Below are 26,825 nucleotides of genomic sequence, written 5' to 3'. Positions count from 1 at the left end.
CCAGGGACAGATCCTGGTCCCACTGCTAGGGGACCCACAAACTGACCAAGCTACAAAACTATCACCCATATGCAGAGGGCCTAGGTCGGTTCCATTGCAGGCTGCCAAGCTGTGGGTTTCCCCATCATGATCTTAACCCCCACCCCACCCCCAAGCCCCGCGCGGGTTTGCTCACATAATACCTCCTCCCTCAGAGGTTAGGAGCACTGACTGCTCTTGCAGAGGTCCTGAGTTCAATTCCCAGCAACCACAGGATGGCTCACACCCATCGGTAATGAGATCTGGTGCCCCCTTCTGGCTTGCAGGCATGCATACAGGCAGAAAGAACCCTGTATTCATTTGAGATCCGTAATCCCTCCACACCTGGCGGGGGAACGCTGTTGCAAAATCCTCAACAGCCCACTTTAGCCGGCCTCAGGGCGTCCAGAGCCGGTGATGTGAATTTCTAGTTTCTTCTCCATCGACCAGCTGAGAAACTGTCCTAAATTCGACCTCCCCTGTCATCTTTCCACACCCGGAGTTTCAAGTGCGTTCTGAACTTCAGACTCAGAAGCTGTTCCGGGTCTTTCTTTTGCTTTCGCCAGCACCCCAGAGGCTGGGCGTGGATTACGTAGGCTCCAGCGGCGCATCGTAACAATCCAAAAGCGCTTCATTTTTAGCTTCAGAAACTTTGTCCCCAGGGTCTGGCGACGGCGGTGGCGGCGGTGGCGGTGACTGCAGAGCTCCCCGGCTCCAGAGCAGGAAGACCCGAGCGGACCGGACCGGACGTGTCCTGGGTGCTCTCGCTGAGCTCAGAGCTCCTGCATCCCGGAGTTCCTGCATCCCGGAGTTCCTAAACTGGTCCCCTGACCCTGTCACTTGAACTTGGAGCAAGACCTCCGTCACTCCGCTGCACCCCGCAGCCGCGGATCGCTGCCAGCAAGAAGAGAAGAGTATCAGAGAGATGATGTGGCTCTGGCTGGGGCTCATCGGGCAGAAGCTGTTGCTCTGGGGCGCGGCGAGCGCGGTCTCGGTGGCCGGCGCCACTCTCCTGCTCAACATCCTGCAGATGGTGGCGAGCTACGCGCGGAAATGGCAGCAGATGCGGCCTATCCCATCGGTGTTCCGCGCCTACCCCTTGGTGGGACACGCGCTGTTCATGAAACCCAACAGCACAGGTAAGGATTTGCGCAAGGTGTCTGTACTCTGACCCGAAGGCTGCTAGGCTCCTAGTCAGTCTGGAAAGCCTGTCTACCGGAGTTCTCCCCACCCTTGCCACACTTGGGGTCCTCACGTCCCCGAGACCCACTTTCTCTTTGGCTGCTAGGAGAAAGAAGAAATCTTTCACCCCCTAAAGAATAGATGCCCAGGTCTCCCAATTCCTGTTTCCACTCTCGTGCCTGCCAAATTGCTCTGTGTCTCTCCCATCCTATAAGGAGCGTAGGAAACACTCGCGTGTCTATAACAGACTGCAGTATTTCCGAGCTCCTGTGGCTCCCTTGGCCTTTTCTTTTTTCCCCGGTCTTTCAGAAGTCTCCTTCCTCCTGCCTTGGTTTGCAAAGTGTTAAGGAGGAAAACTCCCTTGGAAAGCTGCACCTGTCCTCAACACCAAACTTCATGCCGCTCCCCTTTGTCTGTTAAGAAAGCAGGAGAGCAGAGGTTGTTTTGAGGCTCGCCACCCACCTGGCCCAGACATTGTTTGACTTGACCAATAGTTAAAATCCTCTTGGTCTTTGTATTTTGATCCTTCTGAGGAAGTTTTGTAAGGCTTCTTCAGCAGACTCTCTGCCTGAGCCTTGAGGCAAATTTTATGGCCAGTTTCAAAAACCTAATTTATTGAAGAATGATCTTAAAAAAATAAAAACTCGAAATAATCTTTTAAAATGTTTTATGCACTTTTTTTGTTCTATTGATGTAAAAAAAAAATACACATAGTGGTATTTGTGGTTCCCTGTTGGGATAGTGCATTCAATCTTAACACTTAATTTCCATGCCTGTGTAAGTTAGGATGCCCAGAACTGAGGAGATACATCCAGCACGGCACATTTTAAAATTCCTGCAGCAGAACCTATCCTTTCTTCAGATTAATTATTAATAGTTGCTTTACAGGCCGGTCATCAACTTTAAATATTTTTAAGGTCCTTTATTATCCTTTCTGTGACCCCCGACAAAAAAACGAACCCTCAGGACAACTTGCCATGAATAAACTGGGGACATCACAGGAAAGTATGTACCAAAATATTTTCTAGCAGAAACTCAATTAAAGTTGTCACTTAACAATCGACATGGCTTATATTAGAATTTACCCACCAGCACATGTAAGTATGTTAAAACCACATTGGTAACGTTCATGCTGTTTAGTTGTCCATACTCAAAAGGAAGCTAAACTTCCCTTCCACTCTGCGACTTGAAGGTATATCCTAACAATGCCACTGTGAAAATCATGGAAGACAAAATTCAAAACTCAAAATGCCCATTGGGGAATAAACGAGCTATTTTTAGAAAGCCAGATTCTCAGGAAACCATTTGGTGTTTGGTATTTCTGTCAAGTACAGGGGAGTACCATCGTGTTTAGTAGAATGAGACCCAGCAAGGCATTATTTTGAGTGTAAAGGGTTAGTGGCCCAGCTAAGAAAAACTCATCTTTCACATGGGCAGAATCCCAGCATCCAACCCATCCTGAGTACAGAAGAAACAATATAGAAAGCAACTGGTGTCCCTCTGAGCTTTTCTTCAGTTACCCTGGTCATCAGAAGTCCAGGCTTGCAGCCTTCAGACTTAGTAGTACTTAGGCAAGCCCCTGGCTTTCCCCAACACCTCTTCCCCAGTTTTCTGTGCATACAATTTCATTTTGCATCTCTCACGGCTGTTACTTCTGAAGGTATAAACTGCTCAAAGATTCAGAGTTCTAATTCATCTTAGGCACTGGTTTGGTTTTTGGGTTTTTTGTTTGTTTGTTTGTTTTGTTTTGTTTTTGCATGTTTGTGTCAACACAAGAGCATTACCACAAGGTCGGCTTTTGGAGGAAGCACTATGTGTGTGTATGAGAACACTGAAGCCTCCTCAAAGAATGAGAAGATCTGCATGCACCAAAGAAAAGTCTCCTTGAGGTCTCAGCTCTTTGGGCATCTGCATTTCCCCATGGTGGGATTTCATCCATGTAGTCATCACACTTCTGTTTGTCTGTCATGACATTTCAAATGCCAGCAAATGTGCGCTGAGGTGCAAGCCATTACAGTGGTGGTGATGTGTTTATACGTTTTCATTTTGACCCATTTCTTTATGAACACAGTTAATCTGTTTATGATTGTCATTAATACGTCTGTGTGTTTTGATTATAAGACATGCATATGACTACTTATTTTAATGCATAAAGTGGACCCTGAGGCATTCTAGTGTTTTTATACAGTTTTCAAGTAAATCACTTTCTGAAATTTTAAGGAAATATCTTTTATATAATTTTTAAAAAGTTATTTTTCTGTAATTTTATTTTGAGGATGTTAGTCCTTCAGAGTTTTAGCGTTTAGATATTTTGGTCTTTTCTGAATTTCCTCATTTGGAATTATAAATGTTTGGGATCCAAATTCTACTTGGAAGGGTCATAACCTTAGAACCCCTCCAACTTTACCCTTGGTAAGACTCATATTTTGGGGAAATGCATGAAAATCTTTAGAGACTAAGGCGAGATGAAAAAGAACTTCGAGCTGATGGGATTCCTTAAAGTCCTTCTTCTTGGAGTGACTCTGAGTGAGGAGAATGGCCACTCACAGAGGGACGGCTTATTTAGTCAACAAGTGCTAGACTAGTGGGGGAGAAAATTATTGCTCAGTTTTCGGTTATGAAACTGACTTATTTGGGAAGTTGTTGAGAACTCTCTAAGCTAAGAGTTTTGTTGCTGTTCTTACTTGTTTCATTTATAGAAGTAACCATTGCAGTTAGTTTAAGATTAAAATGTAATTTGTGCCAAATTTTCTGATCACTATCTAAGATGTTCTTGTTTACAGTAAGTCCTTTAAGTGCCAATCAAGCATTTATTGAGACCTTTTGTACTCAGTATTGAGCTCAGCAAAAGAGGGCCTATCAGAACACTCTAGGATGGGCTCTCTGCCCTGAGCTACTCTGTCCCTTACGTAAAAGGCTGTGCCTTTTTTTCTGTGGCTGATGTCCAGATTCAGGCCTGGGTGACCTTACTCTGAGTATTGCATGTAGACTCCAGCTGCTGGCCTCTGAACTCTTACATTTGCCCGTCTTTCCTGTTAAATAACCAACTTTCCCAGTAGGGCCCAATTCTGGGACCTGACTCCCTCCAACCACAGATTCAAATGGCCTCGTCTTGCCACCACATCAGACCAAGGCAGACAGACGGTAAATGTGGAACAGAATGCTCTGAAACCAATGAGTTGATAGAGCCCACAATTTAAAAAATACTTTAATACATATATACACATATATGTATGTATATATGTGTATCAGAATGCTCTGAAACCAATCAATGAGTTGATAGAGTCCACAATTTAAAAACTATTGTAATACATATATACACATATACTTATGTATATGCATGTATCTGTGTGAATGTATGACACATATGTGTGGGTGCCTGTGGAGGCCAGGAAAGGATGTTAGATCCTTGCAGCTGGATTCAAGGTAGTCTGCTGTGAGTGGTGGGAATTGAACTTGGGTCCTCAGGAAGACCAGAAAGTGCTTTTATCCACTGATCCATTTCTCCAGCTCCAATTTTTGAAAGTTTGAAGTAATTTCTTAGTTTAAATTATTTACTAATTCACTGTGTATGTTTGTGTAGGTGTTTGTACCACAGTGCATGTGTGGAGGTCAAAGGTCATCTACTTGCAGTCAGATCTTTTCCTCCCACCAAGTGGATCCCAGGGATCAAACTCAGGTTATCAGGCATGGCGGCAGTGGATAAATTTACTGGCTGAACCATCTTCCCAGATCTTTCCCTGCAGTTTCAACAATGGTTTTTTTTTTTTTTTTTTTTTTTTTTTTTTTTTTTTTTTTTTTTTTTTTTTTTATCTAAGAAGCATTTGGAGTTTCTGGGGTCTTGGGACAAAGCCAGGTTCTACCATTTTCCGGCTCCATGGCATCGGTACTGATTTATTAAGAATGTACATTTTTACCACACCAAATCCTAATAATTATCTTACGATAACTTACATTATTGTTGTATCTATTTGAAGGACAGATAATATTTTTAAATAACTTTACAGATACAGGAATGTTGCAAAACCCATGGGGGCTCACATCCTCTCCCAGTTTCCTTTAATGGTGATATATCACATACCTCATATATTTGTTGAAAGGAGTTAATGAAACTTTGTACAATTCAATGAATAAATTCTTGTCTCCATTGAATTAAGGACAAAACATTTTTTTTTCTTCCAGACTTTTTCCAGCAGTTAATTGAGTACACAGAAGAATTTCGACCCCTGCCGATCATTAAACTTTGGATTGGACCAGTGCCCATGGTGGCCCTTTATAAGGCAGAGAACGTGGAGGTGGGTATTTACTATTACAGTGGATAGTGCACTCTATAGGCTACGATGTAAGAAGTTCATCAGGACACAAGGAACAAATACAGCTTCAAATTTCATTACACTCCATCCACAGGGCATTTCGCTCAGGAGGCACTGGGCAGGCCATTCAGTGATTTCTTACTGCAATTCAGTTGCATTCCTGGGAGAATAACTCCCCAGAGCTACACGTATTCCTCACTAGGTCTCAATATACTTTTTCTCCTTTTGAAAGAAGTCTTCTGAGAGGGAGATTTCTATTGTTGTTTTGGGTTTTAAATGCTTTGTTTTGTGTCGGAGATTAAATCTAAGGCCACTGCACGTCATGTTCTTCCATTAAGGTCTACTCCTCTTTCTGTTTTCTAATTGTGAGACACTGAGTGGCCCAAGGTGGCTTTGAACTCATCCTGTAGTTCCAGGCTACCCTTGAACTTGTCTGTAGCTCTCCTTCCTCAGCCTCCTGAACAGCTAGTGCAGTGGCCCTGCACCAAGCCTGGTATACCAGGCAGTTTCAAGAGTTCAAAATTAATGAACAATGAAATAGGGGTGTTTTCAGGGTCTCATATTATATCAATGATAAATATATTATGGTACTGAGGATGTGGAGCATAAGGAAAAGAAACCAAGCCCTGGAGTTGTTTGCCCGGTAGCAAGCCTGGAGTATTCTGACCTGACAGCTGGAACAGAGGCTGTCTTAGTTATTTAGTTCTCCTGCTTGTGATGAAGCACCATGGCCAAGATCAAGTATAAGAGAAAGATTTTAGTTTGGGGCTTACGGTTCCAGAGGGTTAGAGTCCGTGACTATCATGGCAGGGAAGCCGCAGGCAGACAGGCATGGTGCTAGGGCAGTAGTTGAGAGCTCACATCTCACCCCACAAGAACTGGGCAGAGAACTAACTGGAAATGGCATGGGCTTTTGAAACCTTAAAGCTGAACTTCAGTGGCACACCTCATTCAACAAGGCTACACCTTCTAATCCTTCTCAAACAGTTCCACCAACAGGAGACCAAATACTCAAATATATGAGCACATATATATGCCATTTTCATCCAAACCACCATAGTGCTATTCTCTCCATTTATTAAACCGTATAGTGAATATGGTATTGAGAAGGCATGAGGAACTTTTATCTTAGTCATCTTTTATAGGATTTTCCTAAAGTGAAAAATTGTCTTTCTAACCCTTTTGACTTATTATCAATGTCTACCCACATGCTTCTTTCAACATTGTGTGTGTGTGCAGGTGTGTATGAGGGTGGTGTGTGTGTGTGTGTGTGTGTGTGTGTGTGTGTGTGTGTATGTGTGTATGTGTGGGGGTTGTGTATGAGGTGTGTGTGTGTGTGTAGGTGTGTGTTAGAGTGTGTGATATATGTGTGTATGTGTGAGCATTGTGTGTGATGTGTGTGTGTCTGTGTGTCTGTGTGCCTGTGTGTTTAGGTTGGGGGGTATATGTCTGTGTGTATGTATTGCTCTAAATATCTTGCTGTTTTCAGGGAATAGTTTTAGGTCTAGTTACTATTCTTAGGCACACATAAATTGTTCTGAGTCAGAGGCATGAGCGGGTTACAAAAAATAGGGAATATGGTACATTCAAGAATGCATTTGGTTAAGCTTATAGAAGTTAATTACATTGGGAATCAAAAGTAGAGTAAGATTGATTCTTTTGTTTTTCATAAAGGTCCATTTATTCTAAACATATGGAACACTGAATACACAGCATGTAAGCAGAATGAAAACATAGTCATAAATGATCTCCAGTCACAGTATTAACTTGTTACAGATGGGGTGGAAGTTTGATTTGTAACTGCAAGTTATAGGCAGCATTCTCAGAAAAATTATTCCTATAATCCTGCTCCCTCAGCTGTATTAAGGCACATCAATCAAAGTGGCCATTGATGTTGTTGGGTTGGTAGTAGTGGACTGTGTTGGAGGAGTGGCATGAATTAGCATTACTATAGTTTTAGTGATTCTTGGAAAAGGTGGAATGCCTTTCAAACTCAGGAGAGGGGCCCTCTTCTGCATTCAGGTTGTCTTCTGGTGCCAGTCCATGGCTTTTACCAGTCACACTGAGGACTGGAGATGGTCTGGTAGGAGAAAGCAGAGACATGGAGCCATAGCTCCAATTAATGGGTGGAATAGGATGTAGCTATTTGATGAGTTCTTGAGGGAGTTTATATGAAACCATGTGGGTTTTGTTGTTGTTTTGCACTCTCTCTCTCTCTCTCTCTCTCTCTCTCTCTCTCTCTCTCTCTCTCTCTCTCTCTCTCTTTCTCTCTACAAAGTTTCTTTGTGTAACAGTCCTGGCTGTCCTGGAACTCACTCTGTAGACCAGGCAGGCCCCAAACTCACAGAGATTCATCGACCTCTGCCTCCAAAGTGCTAGGATTAAAGGTGTGTGCCACCACCACCTGGCCTACTTGGATTTTTAAATAAAACTTCGTGCTTCTTAGTGGTATTTTCCCACAGGTGTCAGGGAGGGAAATTGAGAAATACAGAAATCCTTTAGTACCCACTTTAATTTTTGTATTTGAGTTTTGAATAATAATTGGGTTCATTTAATTACGGCTTGTCCTTGGCAGTTGTATGGAATGTCACGGCAGACATAAATTTCCAAAGTTGGCAAAATGAGATAAAAGTTTTATCTGTTTAAAAAAGTTTAAACTGTTTTAATTTGTTTAGGAACCCCATTACAGAGAAAGCAGAGAATAACTATCTAGAAACAGTTCCAACAGATTCGTAGGGTTTTGTAGTAATATAAAAACTTGAAAAAATATCAATGCCAATGTGAATAAATTGAAAAGAACAAAGAAATGTATGTGAGTTATATTTATTAGCCAAAATCATTAGGATGAAAACCATGGGAGTTAACTCCTCTCAGGGTGGTGGTCCCCAGTGACTGACAGTTGGTATGGGACTAGATGATTTGCTGATCCTGTTTCTATGATAACTGAAGTTATTTTTGGAAAGTTTTAGCTCCTTCACAAAGGGAGAAATGGAAAGCAGGAGTCTGTTGAAGGAAAGACACAAATAGGTGTCAGCAATTTGGTTTTCTTCTGTGAGGGGCCGGGCACTCGTGTATGGATTGAATAAGAACATGTTGGGTTTGTCTAGAAGGGGACTTCAGATAGTGATGACAAGAAGGAGTCAAAGGTATGAACCAAGGTGGCTTGAAGCAAAAGTGGAATGGCTTGAGCCACACAGTGAGGATCTCTTAGGAGATGGACAGGTTAATCAGGGAGTTGTCAGGAAGCAGAAAAGGCAGCCCAAAGTTTTGCCCATTGGGTGGTAGTGCCTATAGAGTTCAAAAGAGAGTGCTATATCCCAGCATCATAGTGCTAAGCAATGGCCCCTTTTGTCTGATTTGTTGACTCGGTCTGATAAAATGGTCAGTGCATGAGAAATACGGTGAGTATTTATGAGAGAAAAGGCCTGTATGGGAAGTCATACAATTGTATATGAAGTCTTTATAGGAAAGGAGGTGACTAGAAGGTTGTCCCCCAACCCTGTAAGTGTTATTTTCTATTCTTCTGAGGTCAGTAGCAGAAAGTGATAGTTGTTTCGAGACATGGAAGGGATGGACGGTTTGATGCATCTCCGTTGAGTGATGGTCACTCTTTTGTTGGTTTGGGGCAAAGGTTTTTTTGTTGAGGTGTATTGGGAAAAAATAACCATCCTAAAATGACTGCAGTGGTGGTTAATTGTCCAATGGCTGCTGTAAAGGGAAGAGCAGTATCGGAGATAAATAAATAGAGGGAGTAAATCTTATCATTGACAAGAAAGTGGGTTGTTGTTCTAAGGCTTGGGCTACTAGCTGTGGTCATCTGAGGTGAGTTTAAGTCAGTGTCCTCTTTAAGAGACACAAAAGGGTGAGACAGAGCTACATTGGGAGTTTCCAAGGAAGGCCAAAGCCAATTGATAATGCCTAAGAGCTGTTGAAAAGAATTTAACATTATCTTTTTTGGGCGGTGGGGGTGGGGGGGGTGGGGAGAGACACTTGCAATTGATGAGGTTTGATGAAAGAATTAGTGACAATATATCCAAGATAATTTTATGGAACAGTTAGCTGAAGTTCGTCTGGAGCAAGCAGTAAATGGAAGTTTTATCATGAAGCTCGTAAACTGTATAAAACAATTAGACTTGTGTCTTTAGTAGGGGAAGCTAGTGAGACATCCTCCATCTAATGAAATATGTAAGTCTTAGGAAATTTGTGTTCAGTAGGGTGGGTTGCCTTATTTGTCCACCATTGGCAGAGGTAGGGTAATGAGACATAGGTGTTAGATAATTGAGAATGAGCACTGAAAAGGCCAATTTTTCTGTACCATCAAGGTGTAAAGGAATAATAAAACAAACAAACCTTTACATCAGTCACAGTATCATGGGTGTTGTGGGGGACCATGGCAGGAGAGGGAGTTTGGGGGAGTAGGCAACCCCGAGGCTACTGCCAGAATTTGATTCGTATTGGGGACATTATTTTCAGCTCTTATGGGGTTTGCCGGGTTAATTTATTAATCGAGGTGCTGGCAAGTTGTTGAGCCACGGTTTCTAAGTCTCCTTTTCAATGGTTACCTTTTTTAAAAAAGGTGATTAAACAGACTTTAAAAAGCTTTTAAATTTGCATCCGCAGAGAGACATCATGCCCAGCCTTCACATCCGCGGTTGTGGCAAACCCGCTATTTTCAGGTGAAGACAAGTCTTTAGCTCTGGATGGACTAGCAGGACAAGGGAGGGCCGAAAAAGATGGAAGATTGGGCCCAGGAAATATGTGTGGTTCAATAGGAGATGGGGTTTTGTTTTTGTTTTTTAATTCTCTTTTCTCTTGATGAAGCTGTGTAGCTAGTCTAATTTGGTTCCAAAGAGTGAAATGTTTTTTGTTTTTTTTTTTTTCCCCAAGTTTCTGAATCAAGGGTTCCATGGCCAGGGTACCAGGGGCAATATTTCTGACTAATGTTTAAAAGCTCATAAATTGGCTTTAGTGATGCCTTAGCTCCAGCTTAAGTGCTGTGAATAAATTTAAATGCAGGAGACAAAGAACTCCCCACAGTGAACAGAAAAGTCAAAGCCAATCAAGGGACTCACCTTTTCATTTTCCTCAGCTCCGTTCAGTCCCCAAGCTTGGATGACAATTTATTTGTATGCTTGAAACTCTGAGCAGATTTCTTTTAGGAATGAGAACTAAATGAACCATAGAGAATAATAAATCTTGATAACTGATCTGAAAAGCAGACTTAATCTAATGGTCTTATAACGGTGGTTATTTTGATGTCTAAGTCCCTCAATTTTTTTTTAAATCCCTTCTTAAGGTAATTTTGACCAGTTCGAAGCAAATTGATAAATCATATATGTACAAGTTCTTACAGCCGTGGCTGGGATTAGGACTCCTCACAAGGTAAGGCACTGTCTGATGTTTTTGATAGAAGCACTCTAAGAATTAAGAAGTCTGCAGTAGATAAAAACATGTGGTGAGGGGAAGCCTTGAAAAGCTAGCAGGCAGCCAGGCAGCGGCAGGTAAGGACATAAATCAGCCTTGATGTGGCACCTGGAAATAAACCTCTTCCCCAAGGGAGGGCTCAGCCAGGAACAGGCATTTAGTAAACTCTGTTTCAGGGTTCAAACAGCAGACATAAAGGGTGGAGTCAGAGCATATGGGTGTCTGAAGACCGAGGCTTACGGAGGGGCTGTTTTTGCAGAAATTCATCTTAGAAATGGACAAAATGTTCCCAACATTTTCTATTTTGTGAAAGTAATTTTAAGTATTAACATCATAGAACGAGTTCCAGGTATCGACACCGTGGGGAATTACTGAGACCATCGTATGCCATCCTCATTCGAATGAGATCATTGCGGTGTCCTGGTCGAGGCTGTTTCAGAATTCCGTTGACTGGGCGGGCTCCTGGCTGCTGCCCTGTGGCTTTACTGCCCTCTGGTTTATTATGATGTGTCTGTCCTGCTTGCAGTACCGGGAACAAATGGCGCTCCAGGAGGAAAATGTTAACGCCCACATTCCACTTCACAATTCTGGAGGATTTCTTAGATGTCATGAACGAGCAAGCCAACATATTGGTCGATAAGCTTGAAAACCATGTCAACCAAGGGGCCTTTAACTGTTTTTTTCCCATCACTCTTTGTGCTTTGGATATAATCTGTGGTAAGTCTGATTGGTTTATGCCCTGAAAATCAAATGGCCTGAATGGAATATTAGGATTCCGTGGGTATGCCGAGCGGTGGTGGCCCACGCCTTTAATCCCAGCACTTGGGAGGCAGAGCCAGGCAGATCTCTGTGAGTTCCAGGCCAGCCTGGGCTACAGAGTGAGATCCAGGAAAGGAGCAAAGCTACACAGAGAAACCCTGTCTCGAAAAACCAAAAAAAAAAAAAAAAAAAAAAAAAAAAAAGATTCCGTGGGTAGGACAAATGAGGGCGTTGGTTGGGAAGGACCCAGGATCCTTCAGGGTGGTGGTATTATAAGACTCTCCCCAAGAAGCCACAGCCGTTCCTAGGGTGATGACCCTGTAGTCACCATGTCACCTTGCCTGGAAGGTCCAGGGGAGAGGATGACAGGAACTTTAAGTAGGAGGGGTGTAGAAGGGCAAAGGGGTGTAGAAGGGCAAAGAAGAGCAAATAGAAGATAACAGAACAGGCTTCACCTGTCTCTCAGTGTGCCCGGCCACACAACAAACACAGCTGGCTGTGTGGTAAACTGTGGCTACCATCTGTATTTGCAGAAACAGCCATGGGGAAGAACATTGGAGCGCAAAGGAATGATGATTCTGAGTATGTCCGTACAGTGTATAGGTAAGTGTGTGAGTGTGTGTGTGTGTGTGTGTGTGTGTGTGTGTGTGTGTGTGTGGTCTCTTAACTTTCTTTGAAATTGCTATTGATTTGGGCTTTAAAACCATTGCTAATCACATCTATGTGGTATTTTGATTGTGTTTGAAGTGCAATTTTAAACTAAAGGGTCACTTCATCATATAGGCATCAGCTTTAGCAACAGGTAATTGTTACAAATTTACATTATGGTATATCTGAGTGCTACAGAAATTTAAAATCTCTAATTACTCCCTGATGCCAAGTGACAAAAGAAAGATATAAACAATCCTAATAGCCTGTCAACTGTTTCTATGGATCAGTTATGAACACTCTATAACAGTGGGTTGTGACCCCGTTGGAGGTCAAACGACCCTTTCACATGGGTCACATGTCAGATACACTGCATATCAGATATTTATATCACAGTCATAATAATAGCAAAGTTATAGATATGAGGTAGCAACAAAATAATTTTATGGGTGGGGGTCACCACAACATGAGGAACTGTATTAAACTGTCGCAGCATCAGGAAGGTTGAGAGCCACAGCCCTAGATTGATTCCACAGTGCTAGCAGTGATCATTACCACTGTTTTGTGTGCTTTTCTTTTTTTAATTGGGAATTTTAAAATACCATTTATTTTCTTCCATAGCTTCTGCATTGAATTGGTGCTGATTTTGCAATCCAGGCAGTCTTTTATTAACTTTAAAAGTATGTGGAGTTACTCACCTACTAAGAGGTGGAGCTAGGATTTGATTTGATTTATACAATCTTATTTTATCACTCAATTTCATCCTAACAAGTATTTACTGATCGTCTATGACCAGCCAGCCACTGTATATAGTCAGTTATCAAGTAGCTTCAAATTGACACAGACCACAGAGTGGTATGGGAGGTGGCCATTGAGCCAAGAAATAGAAATTTAGGAATTTTAACAGTTGTTGACAAAGAAAAGGATCAAGTTGTTACCAGGTTGCAAAACATGGATTATGTTCTAGAATATAGTGTCCAGGAAAGGCCCCTTCAAAGCGCTGTCACTTAGACTGTCCTGAGGGAGATTGAACAGAGGTCTGACTGCCCTGTCATGTGAAACAAGAGGCAGGTGCTGGAAGCAACCCCGTGACAGATTGCTACTTAATATGCCATGTCTTGTAAAAGACCGCTTACGTTTCTAAACCATATTTGTTTATTTTGTGTGTGCATGCATGAGTGTGGGTGTGCATGGAAACAGGACAGCTTGTAGACGTTGGTTCTTCCCTTCTTCCATGTGTGTCCCAGGGTTGGAACTCAGAAGGTTTCTTTACTTGCTGAGCCATCTCACTGGCCCCAGAGTTTTTAATGTCTTCGGAAGAGTGGTGGAGTAAGAGCATAGAGCTTAGAGGCAGACTTTTATCTAAACCTTTGGCATAAATGCTCCCACATTCCTGGGAAGTTGTGAACTTGTACTGTAGAAACAAAAGCACTGGTCCTCTGCAGGTTTCATAGTGGATTTTCACTTCTCTAATACAACCATTACTGCTTAAGCTCCATGCTATGTCTAGTAGTCTATTGTTCCACCATGTAGCATTAGGCATGGATCTTTATTAGCCTTGAACACTAGTCAGCATCATTTCATTTATTGCTGTTATCAAGGCCAAGCTCCAAAGGTTGGGGGATAAACTTTCTGATATAAAAGGTACTGTTATCTTGTTTATAGGATGAGTGAGATGATATATCGTAGAATCAAGATGCCCTGGTTTTGGTTTGACCTTTGGTACCTTATGTTTAAAGAAGGACGGGAACACAGAAGGGGACTTAAGATCCTACATACTTTCACCAACAATGTAAGTTGTGTGTTGTTGTTGGTATTTTACTCTTTTTTTGAGGGGGTGCCACCCAGCTCCCAAATAAATCACACATGGAGGCTTATACTTAATTGTAAATGCCCGGTCTTAGCTTGTTTTGTTTCTTGCTAGCTTTCCTTAACCAGTTTATCTTTTGCCTCTGGGCTTTTCCCATTCTCTTAGTTCTGTAAATCTTACTCTTACTCCCTGGCTCACTGTGTAGCTGAGTGGCTGGGTGGCTGGGTGGCTGGCCCCTGGAGTCCTCCTCCTTCTCTGGCTCCTTGATCTCTTTTCACTTCCCAGATTTCTCTTCTATTTATTCTCTCTGCCTGCCAGCTCCATCTATTTCTCTCTCCTGCCTTGCCATTGGCCGTTCAACTCTTTATTAGACCATCAGCTGTTTTAGACAGGTGCAGTAACACAGCTTCACAGAGTTAAGCAAATGCAACACAAACAAAAGTAACATACCTTAAAATAATATTCTACAACAGTTGTGTGTGTGTGTTCATGTGTGTGTCACTGTGTGCATACATTAAAATATACAAAGCATAGAATCAAGTGGAGTTAAATGACTTCACAATGTTATGCAGCTATTACCAAAAGTAGCATATTCTTTTTTTTATTTTTGGTTTTTCGAGACAGGGTTTCCCTGTGTAGCTTTGCGCCTTTCCTGGAACTCACTTGGTAGCCCAGGCTGGTCTTGAACTCACAGAGATCTGTCTGGCTCTGCCTCCATTAAAGGCTAGGCTCACAACCAAAAATATAAAAGTAGAATATTCTTAAGTTCAGGATTTTTATGTTTTTTTAATATACCCAAATGTAGGGTCATGGAGTAGAGTATTTGTTCCATAAAAGTTAAATAGAATAGTAATGCCAAAATGATTAATATTATATTTAAGTTACATGTTTAACTGGCATCAATGAAATACTTGCTGGGTGTCATGTGCTGCACCCAGTGTTGAAAATAGAGAAATTAGTTAGACAAAGATGTTCCCTACAGTACTGGAGAGCAGTCTAGGAGAGGAGGTTATCCATACATATCCATACATATCCAATGTAACCATAATTACAGAGCATTCTATGGACTTATTAATATATTAACAAACAGGGTTCTGGGTGGAAGAGAAAAGAGATAGAGATCTGTACATAAGTCTCTTGGGAAATGTTTCGGGAAGGCAGTAGCTCTCATATGAAAGGACATCTAACGCAGCACATAATATACTTCAGTGAAAATTAATTTGATGGTACTATTTTCTTTGCAAACTGAAAATCAAACAGATGGTAAGGGTTTTGTTTTAAACATAGGATATCCATCTTTGGTTGAAGACATGTTGATCAAAAAGCAAGGTTTAATTGAAAATATAGAACAAATTGCAATGTGGTGAAATTTTCCCACTGAAATGTACCTTTTCTTTGCTGTAACTTTTGCTTAAAATATATTGGGATTGCCTCTTTGTGATAAAGACAAGCCATCAATGGGTCATGTGACTAAGCCAGTGGAAGTTAAGTGAATGAAATGCTGCCTTGAATTGCCCACAGTGTAATCACCAGGATTCAGGAGGAGAAGCAGTCACATTTTATAATCACATTTTCCCTCTAAATGTAACAATATCAACATCAGTAAAAATAAGTAATGAAGTCCAGACCTCATAGTACGATTCATTTTGAAAAAAAAAATATATTGAGACATAAACACTTATAAATTCCTCAAAGAAAACATAGTATTTTGCTCCTAAATTTCTGAGAATACATTCATTTAAGTGTCTTCATAGGAGGGTCGCTCAATGACTCAACAGGAAAAAGAAAGTATACATGAGCACAGCAGGTGTATGGACTGTTTTTGTTGTTGTTGTAGCTAATGAACATTCTAGAATGCTTGCCAGTTTTCTTAATCTGGGCGGGGGAATCAAGACACAAAGGCAGACTCTGCTGAGTGGATGGTGGTACTTGAGATTGTGGGGAGACACACTAAAGCACAGATACAAAGCATGTCCGGTGACAGGTGACATGGGGACAAATGAAGGAAAGTCAGGTCCAGAGAGAGTGTTAGGGACCAGGGTAGGCGTGAGCAGGGAACGATCTCTTGTGTGGCTATCACCTGAGACCTGAAAGTGGCATGGGATCCAGTCCCATGAGCACTGGAGGGCAGGGCATTCTGGGCTCAGTGAAGAGCAAGCAGGCAGGGTGAATTGGCTCATCAGCTATCGGTTCATTAGCTTCCTATGTCCTTTCTCCGTAACCAGATGCAATCATCAAGAGGTGTCTAGAATTAGTGCATTCTGTGGCTGTCTGCTCTCTACCAGTTACACTTCTCCTCATTAGTTCCCTCCCATCCCCAGGGTTTAGTAGACAGCGACTCTGTTCCCATGTTAGAAAGATTGCAAAAATAGTACTTGAAAATTATGGGTTTGACCTAACATTAAACTCGTATTTAATAGTTTCACCATGTGACATTCTTAGCGTTAACCAAAGGCTTTGTTGCTTTTTCACAAGAGCCTAAGCACCGCTGAAATAGAAAGAACAGGAAACGTTTGGGGAAAAATAAGTTAAAGAAGCCAGCATATTTCATTCGTAGGAAAATGTACCAGTAAGCCTCACCCAAAGTGTGAATTTTGTATTCAACGTTATTTATATCCTGCAGGTCATCGCTGAACGGATCAATGACATGAAGGCGGAGGAAGACTATAGGAGTGCTGGCAGGGGTTCTGAGCCCCCCAAGAGTAAGCGCAAGGCCTTTCTTGACTTGCTTTTGAGTGTGACTGATGAGGATGGCAACAGGTTAAGCCACGAAGACATCCGCGAGGAAGTTGACACCTTCATGTTTGAGGTAATTTTTGTTGCCAGGTGATTTTCACCATTGAAGCATTTCATAGCTCAGGTTTTACTGTGGTGGAGACACCTGCTTAACACACACACAAGAAGTAGGTTTCGTCCCCAGCACCACGGCAACAAACAAACAAAAATGGGCAGGGAGGGTGCTGGAGAGATGGCTCAGCAGCAGTTAAGAGCAGAGGACCGAGTTCAAGTCCCAGCACCCACATGGCAGCCTGCAACTGTCTGTAACTTCAGTTCCGGGGAATCTGGTATCCTCACACAAACATACATGCAGGCAAAACACCAATCCACATAAAAATAAAATTAAAAAAAAAACTCCACAGAAATGGGACCATCAAGGCAGCTCAGCTAGGGAAAGTGATTGCTATTAAGCTTGACCACCTGAGTTGGATCCCCACAACCGACATGGTGGAAGGAGATCTCTAACTCCTACAAGTTGGGCCTTTGATCTCCACATATGTGCCATACTATGGAACACACACACACACACACACACACACACACACACACACACACACAAATACATGTATTTTAAAACACCTCCAGTTTCAATGATTGTCAGAATCACAAGCAGAGATTTTTTAAAAACCAGTCAAATACTGAAGCAGCTTAGTATAACTGGAAAAATTTAACAACATCTTCAGACATTATAAAATTTAAGAACAGGGTGATGATAGACACATTATTTTTTATTGAGAAAATTTAAGGTCCCCCAGACTTTTCCCAAAAAGACAAGAAACTCTACACTGTCCTCAGTTCCCTATATCGCTTCATTTCTTAACCTCCCCAAACAGGTCCTTTTCAGTCCTTTTAGAGTCTAGCACATAACTACTGCTGTGGGTTGCTTTAGACAAAGAGAATCTAACCAGTTTGTGATTCTAATGGGATTTCTGGAATGTTAATATCTCTTTAAAACCCTTCTTGCAAATATGCTTTAAATATTATATGAATATTACAAAGAGTGGAGCTTTCTACATGTGTGTTGCAAAATTAAGGTTTCAGAAAGTCCTATGATGTAGCAACAGCCTCCAAGTGGGGGAAAGGGACACATGCTTGGGATTCTAAAGGGTCCCAGAGTGCTTGGGCATCACATTGCATTGGCTGCTCTGCCTCCAGCCCTCTGGCTGTACTTCCCATACTACTGACTTGGTTTAATTTTTTTTATTTCATTTCTAACTGGCAAATAACCACTGTTTATGCTTCTGGAGTCCAGTGTAATGCCTTGATACACATACATGTTAGTGAATGTGCACATCATGTTAATTAATGCATCCATCTCCTTCATATACTTACCTGATTCTGGAGTGGGAACATGCTACACAATACATTGTAACTAATTATAACCCATCACACTGTGCAATAGATTATGATAATTCACTGTTTACATCTGAGATTCTGTGCTTTTTGAGGATCTCTCCTTCCCGTCCTCCCCTGCCACCAGCCACCAGCCACAGCCTCTAGTAACTGTCCTTCCACCCTGAATGCCTATGAGTGAAATTATTTTCAGTTTCTCCATGTTGGTGAGATCATATGTTACTTTTCTTTCTGTCTTGGCTTACTTTACTTCCCATAATGCCCCCTAGATTCATCCATGTTATCACAGATAACAGGATCTCCTAGTTTTTAAAAAGAGAATACATACTATTTTATTATGTATGCCCTACAGTTTTAAAGTCTAATTACCTGTTGATGCACATCCCTGTTGTACAATCTATATATTCTATATAGTTCTTATCAGGATTCTAATAAAGTTTCTCAGAGAATAGGAAAACCAATCCTAATTCATATGAAATCACAAAAGACACTGAAGAGCCAAAACAATCTTGAGCAAAAAAGAATGAAGGAGTCATATTGGTTACTTTAAAAATACACTACAAAGCTGTAGTAATCAAAAAAGCATGGCTATGGCATAAAAATATACATGCAGACCAATGGGATAGATTAGAGATTCAAGAAATAATTATGCATTTGTAATCATCGGATATTTGACAAGGGTTCTGAGAATACACAATGGGAAGAATCTACATTAGATGGTGTCTGGAAAATTAGATAGCCACATGCAGGAGGATAAAAACTGACCCTTATCCTACCCTTTAAACAAGAATTAACTCAAAATGAATTGAAGAGGTAACTGTAAGATATGAAATTGTAAAACCAATAGGAAAAATATGGGGAAAGCTCCCTAAAGTCTGGTCTAGGAACTGATTTCTTGAAGATGACTTCCAAAAGCAGAAATATGCAAATAGATTGCATCATCCATTCTTCTCCAGAGAAGGGTTCTACCATGTAAGTGAGCACAGCTATACTAAGGATTTGAAGACCTGGGCTCTTATTCTGTGCCAATGACCTAAATCAAATACCTCATATCATTCCAGCTCTAACTGATTTCCCTGTGTTGTAAAAAGAGACCTAGACTGAATCATGATTTTAAATTTCTTTCTTTCTTTTTTTTTTTGGGTGGCAGGGGCAGGGACAGGGAAGGTCATTGCTAGATTACTTGCCTCGTATGTGTGAAGCTATGGTTCAGTCCTCAACAAAGCAATTATCTTAACTACCTTGCTTGAGTTACTTTCTGTTGCTGTGATAAAATACCATGATCAAGAACAATGTACAGAAGAGTTTATTTTACCTTATGGTTCCAGAGGGTTAGAGTCAATGATAGTAAGGAAAGCATGGCCAGCCTGGTCTACAGAGTGAGTTCCAGGAAAGCCAAAGCTATACAGAGAAACCCTGTCTCCAAAAAAACCAAAAACAATAAAAAAAAAAGTACATCGAGAATCATAGAAGTCATATGAGCAATGCAGCAAATATATATTATCATCAGCATTTTACATTAAGCACTGAGATCTTACATCTCTATTTTCCCATGTGCTTACATATGCACATATGTGTATATGCAAACCCACACATCTAATTCCCACTAGTAACTATCATTTCCCTCTTTGTTGCACTGAGTCGGAGGCCCATCCTGTTCAATTACTATACTGAACCTTCCTCTATGCGCTGGATGTGGGCTGTTCACTCCAGGCTCTCATGGCTGCAGGTTTCAGCCATTAAACTGTTGAGATCGTGAGCCCTCCTCTTCCCACTGATGTGCCTCTGTCAAGTCTGCTGTATGTCTTGCTTCATCCATAGGAAGCTCAGGGGACAGCTCCCACATGCTTGAATTGGGCTTACATCCATGTATTGAAGAGAAGCCATTGAGTCATTAGGAGAGGGCTTCCTTACCTGACTCAGCAGAGAGCTGAGCAGCAGCACCTGGATCTTGTCTGCAGTCCAGAGTCACTTTGTAAAGGAATTGCAGGTGTATGGGAATGCCCCAGGAGATGAAAGGAGGAAGGAGTTGAATGCCTGAAATATGGAGAGGGTGGAGCATCAGCATGTCTCGACGGAGACCTGACTCCTTACCACAGGCCACTCTAGAGTTTCACAGCAGGGTGGTACAGTGTTGTTTGTTTTTGCTGTTTTGTGGGGGTCTGCCACCCAGCTCCCAAGTAAATCACAGAAGGAGGCTTAGTCTTAATTATGAATGTCTGGCCTTAGCTTGGCTTGTTTCTAGATAGCTTTTCTTAACTATAAATTATCCCATCTATCTTTTGCCTCTGGGCTTTTACCTTTCTCTATTTCTTACACCTTTCATTATTTCTTACTCTGTGACTTGCTGTGTAGCTGGGTGGCTGACCCCTGGAGTCCTCCTCCTTCTCTGGGTGCTTCCTCTTTTTCCTTCCTCCCAGATTTCTCTTTCTATTTATCTTCTCTGCCTGCCAGCTCTGCCTATTTCTCTCTCTTGCCTCACTATTGGCCGTTAAGCTCTTTATTAGTCCATCAGGTGTTTTAGACAGGCACAGCAACACAGCTTCACAGAGTTAAACAAATGCAACATAAACAAAGTAACACACCTTAAAATAATATTCTACTACAGTCTCTGTTTTGTCATCAGACTTTGTGTTCATTTCCTACTTCTACTTCCTTTGGGGAAGTTATTTTTATTTTTTAATCTCTAAAATATGAATGGTAGTAATGAACATTTCCTGGAGTTATGAAGATTCATTTCTACAAAATACTTAGCATTTTGCCCGAGACTCGCCAAGTACTAAATTGGCTACTAGCCAATTTCTTTAGGAGAGAGTATTCTAGAACCCCACAGATATTTCTTAGTGTCTAGCACTAGCAGAGGAAGCCTGCCCAGGAAGGAACTCAAAGCAGGACCCTGAAGCAGAATACTGAGGAATGCTGCTCACTGGCTAGCCTCCACTGATGTTCAGCTACCTTTCTTATAGAGCCCAGGCCCACTTGCCTAGGGATGGCACAGCACACAATGAGCTGGGACCCTTCCACGTCAATCATTAATCAAGAAAAAGGCCACACAGACATGTTTTCAGGCCAGTCTGATGGAGGCAATTCTTCAATTGAGTCTCTTTTTCCCAGGTGTGTCAAGTTGACAATAAAACCTTACCCGTATAGGAATCCTCCTGCCTCAGCCTTCTCCCAAGTGCTGGGATTGCAGAAGTAAGCCAACCCCACCCAGCTAAGAGGCTGTTGAGTATGTTTGTCTCTCACTGAGGTGAGCAGCTGCACTGAATGACTTAGGTTCTGCAGTCATACTGCAGCTGTAGATACAGGGGGATTTCAATTTTGTCCTCACACACACCCCAACAGAACTGTGCTTTTAAACGTTCCAACACCCCCTCCCCCTTGTATTTTTACAGGGTCACGATACAACAGCAGCTGCAATAAACTGGTCCTTATACCTATTGGGATCTTATCCAGAAGTCCAGAGAAAAGTGGACAAGGAACTGGATGATGTGTTTGGTACGTTGGGCCCCTTTGTTAGCTCTATTGGGAGCCCTAAGTCCATGGAAGCAGTGGCCATTCTTGATCCACAAAGATGGATGCCATTGTCATCAACAGGAGGCGCTGGTGTAGGACTCCTGCCTGCACCCGTCTCTTTGACAAGGCCAAGTGAATTTCCTAGCAGGCATTTGACAAGTGTCCTGACATGTAACTAACTATCCCAGAGTAGAAGCTAAGGATACACAGATCCATGACACTGCTCACAATGATCCTACTGCTGAATAGGTAAAACAGACACAGGCACCTACAGGTTAGATTCATGGGCTGTACCTTTGAGCAATGCCAAGAGGGTGCTGTCGGGGAGCCCAGGGCACAGGTGGAGATAGTTATGAGGGTAAAGGGAGGGTGCTTTCGTGTGACTGCATCCGACAAAGCGAGAGTGGTGATGGGGGATACAGCAGGAGGATTTGTTTCTACTCTACAGCAAGCGTGACCATCTCTAAAATATTGTCAGCACCCCAAGGAAAAGTTGTACTGCTGAACAGTCACGCATCTTTCTTCCCTTAGCCCCTCCCCTGGAAGCCACCATTTCTTACTTTCCATTTCTATAAATGGAATCACATAGGGCGGTGGTCTTTGTAATGTGACTCTATTAACATATTAAAATGGGAGATGGTCTTGTCTTATCTGGTTTCTGTTACTTAGCTGTATGCCTCATTTTATTTTATTCTCCTTGATGTTAGAATTCTGCTTTGTTGGTAGACATTTGACTTTCTGTGTCTTGGTCCCATGGTGCTCTGTGATGCTCACCTCCCTGAGTCTAGGAGGTGTTTTCATTGTATCCATTTATTTTAACCAGGAGGTGTTTTCATTGTATCCATTTATTTTAACCAGGCCAGTCTCTGCGCCCCGTCACCTTGGAAGACCTGAAGAAGCTTAAATATCTGGATTGTGTCATTAAGGAGACTCTCCGAATTTTCCCCTCTGTCCCTTTATTCGCCCGGAGTCTTAATGAAGACTGTGAAGTCGGTCGGTATCAGAGCAGGAGGGAGCGGGGGGGGGGGGGGGGTCCGTATTTCTCATGTCTATCTGGTAGAGTGTCCTGACACATCATTCTCTTTTGACAGCTGGTTACAAAATTGCAAAAGGCACGGAAGCGGTCATTATTCCTTATGCATTGCACCGGGACCGCAAACACTTCCCAGATCCTGAGGAGTTCCGGCCAGAGCGGTTCTTCCCAGAGAATTCCCAAGGACGCCATCCCTACGCCTACGTGCCCTTTTCCGCTGGACCTAGAAACTGTATCGGTTTGTATCCATGCGAGTGGGTTTGACCTTTCAGGCCCCACGTGATAGATTCTCAGGAGAATCTCTCACAAGAATCTCTGAAGCACGATGTGACATTACTCACAGGCTGTAGACTACAATGGGTTCCGTTTTCTTCCACTTTAGTTTCAAAATGCCATTGTTAGGGGCTGGGAAGGCCGCTCAGTTGGTATTGTGAAAGCATGAAAACCCAAGTCTGTCCCTAAGTGTGTGTAAAGCTGGCTGTGTGTGTACTTGTGACCCAGTGGTGGGAAGGCAGAAAGGGTGGATCTCTGAGAGAATACAGCAGAGAGGGCTTGGAATGATAGGAACTAAACCTTTCACCATTCAGCAGGGTAAGGTGTCGGTGGGTCTTCCAAGGTTTCTCTTTTGGTTTATATGGGGCAGCCTTCTCTTCGTGCGTCTTCATTTGGTCTTTTTCTCTGGGTGTGCTTGTGTGTTGAATGCCATGGTCTCGGCTTGTTTTGAGACCCACCGTAATGACCTCACTTATCTCATTTAAATGTAACCATGCAGTGTTATTATTTTTTTTTTTATTTAAGGCCCTATCTCTAAGGACATTCATAGTACAAAATGTTGGGAGTCGCGTGGTGTGGCGGCTTAGACTCAGAGGCAGGTGGGAATCTCTGTGAGGTCAAAGCCAGCCAGGGCTGCACAGTGATGACCTGTCTCAAATAAACAAAGGAGAGAAGGAGTAAAGAGTGAGAGAGAAAGGGAAGAAGGGAGGTGGGGGAAAGAAGGAGAGAGAGATAAAGAATATATTATTGGGAGCCAGGATTTCTGCATAGGAATTTTGGATTTAGTCATAATTCTGCCTATAACATAAAGTACAATCAATTTCGTGGTAGATATTTAATTATTTAGTGTGCATGGTATGTGTGGGCATGCCAGAGCTGGAGTGTCGATGTCAGAGGATGACTTTTGGAAGTTGGTTCTCACCTCCCACCATGTGGGTCTCAGGGATCGAACTCAGGTCATCAGGCTTGATGGCATACACCTTCTGCCTCGCTACCTCTGGAGTTCTAAAATACTGGAGATTTAGCTTTGTTATTGTGGTAGGAAAAAAAAAGAAACAATAAGACTTATTTTATTTTTGAAAGAATCGCAGACCCAAACAAAGGGCATTGCCTGACTGCCAGTCATGTACTTATGAATGCACACCCCATGCATTATAAACAATTTGGCTTTAGTATTTGCAGCTCTTTATCACTTATATGAATGCAAACATTAATGAAATGAGACCAGATCTATAAATATGTGGATGTGAGCCATGTCTGGTTACTCTAGAGTGAGTAAATGAAGGAGGCAATACAAAACCATCTAGAAGGGTGGGCAGCAGTTAAGAGCCCATATTGTGCTTACCGGGGATTTGAGTTCAGTTCCTGGCACCACCCACCCACATTGTGTGACTCATAGACACTAGCAATTCCAGGTCCAGGGGACAAGGGCCTTGTATTTACATGAACATCCTCTATCCCACTACATACACACTGATTAAAAAAAATTTTTAATCCAATCTGGAAATTCTCAGTTTAAATGAGCTCAAATTCATCTGGCTGTCAGTCATCCCTAGGTGTCCTCTGATACCCATTCTAATCTCAGAGTTGGTCCAAGACCTCTCAGAGATAGCCATCTATAGATGTGAAATCCTATTTATAAACTGGCATGGACTTGCATGTGAATACATATTTATATCCTCCATTATACTTAAATTATTGGCAGGTTCCTGTAATACTAGGAAGAATTTATATGCTATGAAAAATAGTTGTTCTTATTGCTTAGGGGATGAACAATGAGACAAAAGTGTATGCATGTTCAGTAAAGATGTAATTTTAAAAACTATTCTAACTGATGGTGAGTTGAACCCATAGGTATGGAATCTGTAGATGGGAGAGTTCATGGTATTGCTAAAGTAGATTGCTTGGCTGCCACAGCTAAGCAGACTCATGTGGGAGCAAACAGGATGCTCGGAAACTCTTCAGTTTTAGCAGTCATCTCAGGGATTTGGTCCTCTGGCCCACCTGATTGGGAAATGATGACTATGTTACAGCTTCTTGCATCTCAAATTTGAGTTGTGTCTATATTTCAAGTGATGGTCTTTACATTTACTTAAAGGTCAAAAGTTTGCTGTGATGGAGGAAAAGACGGTTCTTGCCTGTATCCTGAGGCGGTTCTGGGTAGAATCTAACCAGAAGAGAGAAGAACTTGGCCTGTCTGGGGATTTGATTCTTAGGCCAAATAATGGCATCTGGATCAAGCTGAAGAGGAGACATGAAGAATTCTAACTTGGTCCTTGAACTGTGACCTTAACATGATGAAGATCATTCCATCAGAAACATGGTATTTGCAATTTTTAGATTGTGAATCAAAAACTCTGAATACTTGGACATAATGTTTTTTCATGTCCCCACTGATTTTGGGGTCCAGTCCATCTCAGAGAGTTTTTGTGTGTTTATCACCAACATAGATGCCACGCCACACCAGCTCTTGGTCTCAAAGGTACTGTTAGCTCAGTTGGCACTGGAAATAAACATATAATAAAAATTATAACAGAGGGAACCATCAGCCTGTTCAATTTCATTTGTTTAAGTCAAAAGACATCATTTCAATGAGATTTCAGAATTAAGAAAACATTCTTGTTGACTCTGAAATTCATATGGTATCATGTGAAAATGGTGGGCAATCAAGCTCTTCAGCATCATGGGCTTAAGATTTTAGAGCCAGCGTCATTAGTTACCAGATAAGCAGTTGTCAGATCTCTTTCAAATTTTACCCTGAAAGGCATGCCAGGCACCTTGGTGACTGTACGCAAGGGTCTTCTTTCTATTTTTGGTGGAGTCACAATCACCTGGTACATCATGTCATTGGAAAAGATTCCTCTTGGCAACTTCCAACCTCTCACTGTACCTCAGAGGCTCCATCAGTGGCTTTTGAAGTTCAAGTAGCTACAGACGTTCTCTGCTTATTTGCCATTCTGTTAAGAGTGGGGGCATGGAATAAAGGGGGCAGGAAATTTCTGCCTAAGTTCTGCTGCTACTTGTGCTGTGGCTAGACATGGATTAAATGTCTACACTGGAGCCTCTCCACTGCCTTTCTGATACACGTTCTCTTACAATATACTTCAGCTTTATGGAACTCAGGACCAAGATTAGATGGATTAGAACTCAGGATATCTGCCTTCAGTGTCTTTTTTGTAATTCCTCTACTTTTAGAGGGAGAAAAAAAAAAACCTGTTCTTTCATATTTAGTTACACTGTAATAACACTTGGTTCAGGATTAGACATCTAATTAACTTAGTCCTTGCCAAGCTGAAAATTGAATCACATTCCTTGGACTTTAATTTTGTATATAATACTACTATTTCTCACGCAATGACTTTTAGAAACTTCTTTTTTAATAAATAATTTTTAACAGGATCAGTTGTGTGGCTTGTTTTGTTTTCAGTTTCCCATGGCCTAGCAAAGAAAGAAATGGAAAGGATAGAATATGTATCCATGAATCAATATCAAAGGAGAACAGGTATAACAAAGAGCATTTGGCAAGCCCCACACCATGGGTCATTCAGGGCAATATTACCAAACAGACCTGTTAGACTATCCAGAGACCTGCAGCGCACAGGACTCAAGCCCTAAGCTGATGAGAAAAAAAACAAAACAAAACGGGAAGGGAGCTAGATACTTGCTGTGAAGTAAAGCCTTTATGTCTGGCTTTAAGTGAAACGTATAGTAATGCCTT

At 42.0% G+C, this 26,825-nt stretch overlaps 1 protein-coding gene across 1 annotated transcript; it reads left to right on the top strand.

Moving 5' to 3' along the window:
• The first annotated feature begins 321 nt into the window (after positions 1-321).
• Positions 322-26,506, top strand: LOC114701165 (cytochrome P450 4V2). Its single transcript, XM_028881134.2, has 11 exons — positions 322-1,157; positions 5,383-5,495; positions 10,810-10,895; positions 11,464-11,654; positions 12,230-12,299; positions 14,010-14,136; positions 16,778-16,963; positions 21,681-21,783; positions 22,660-22,794; positions 22,893-23,072; positions 25,206-26,506. The coding sequence occupies exons 1-11, from the start codon at positions 944-946 to the stop codon at positions 25,373-25,375; spliced, it is 1,575 nt and encodes a 524-aa protein (XP_028736967.1). The 5' UTR covers positions 322-943; the 3' UTR covers positions 25,376-26,506.
• Positions 26,507-26,825: the final 319 nt, after the last annotated feature.

The sequence above is a fragment of the Peromyscus leucopus genome, chromosome 17 (genome assembly GCF_004664715.2).
Source record: "Peromyscus leucopus breed LL Stock chromosome 17, UCI_PerLeu_2.1, whole genome shotgun sequence".
Classification (NCBI taxonomy): Eukaryota; Metazoa; Chordata; class Mammalia; order Rodentia; family Cricetidae; genus Peromyscus; species Peromyscus leucopus.
This window is presented reverse-complemented; position numbering and strand designations above follow the sequence as displayed.

What these genes read in the sequence shown, in the direction of transcription:
- LOC114701165 (XM_028881134.2), top strand. Translation starts at nt 944, where the DNA reads ATGATGTGGCTCTGGCTGGGGCTCATCGGGCAGAAGCTGTTGCTCTGG. An exon ending in GGATTAGGACTCCTCACAAG is followed by an intron (nt 10,896 to 11,463) that starts GTAAGGCACTGT and finishes TCCTGCTTGCAG; the next exon opens with TACCGGGAACAAATGGCGCT. An exon ending in TACATACTTTCACCAACAAT is followed by an intron (nt 14,137 to 16,777) that starts GTAAGTTGTGTG and finishes TATATCCTGCAG; the next exon opens with GTCATCGCTGAACGGATCAA.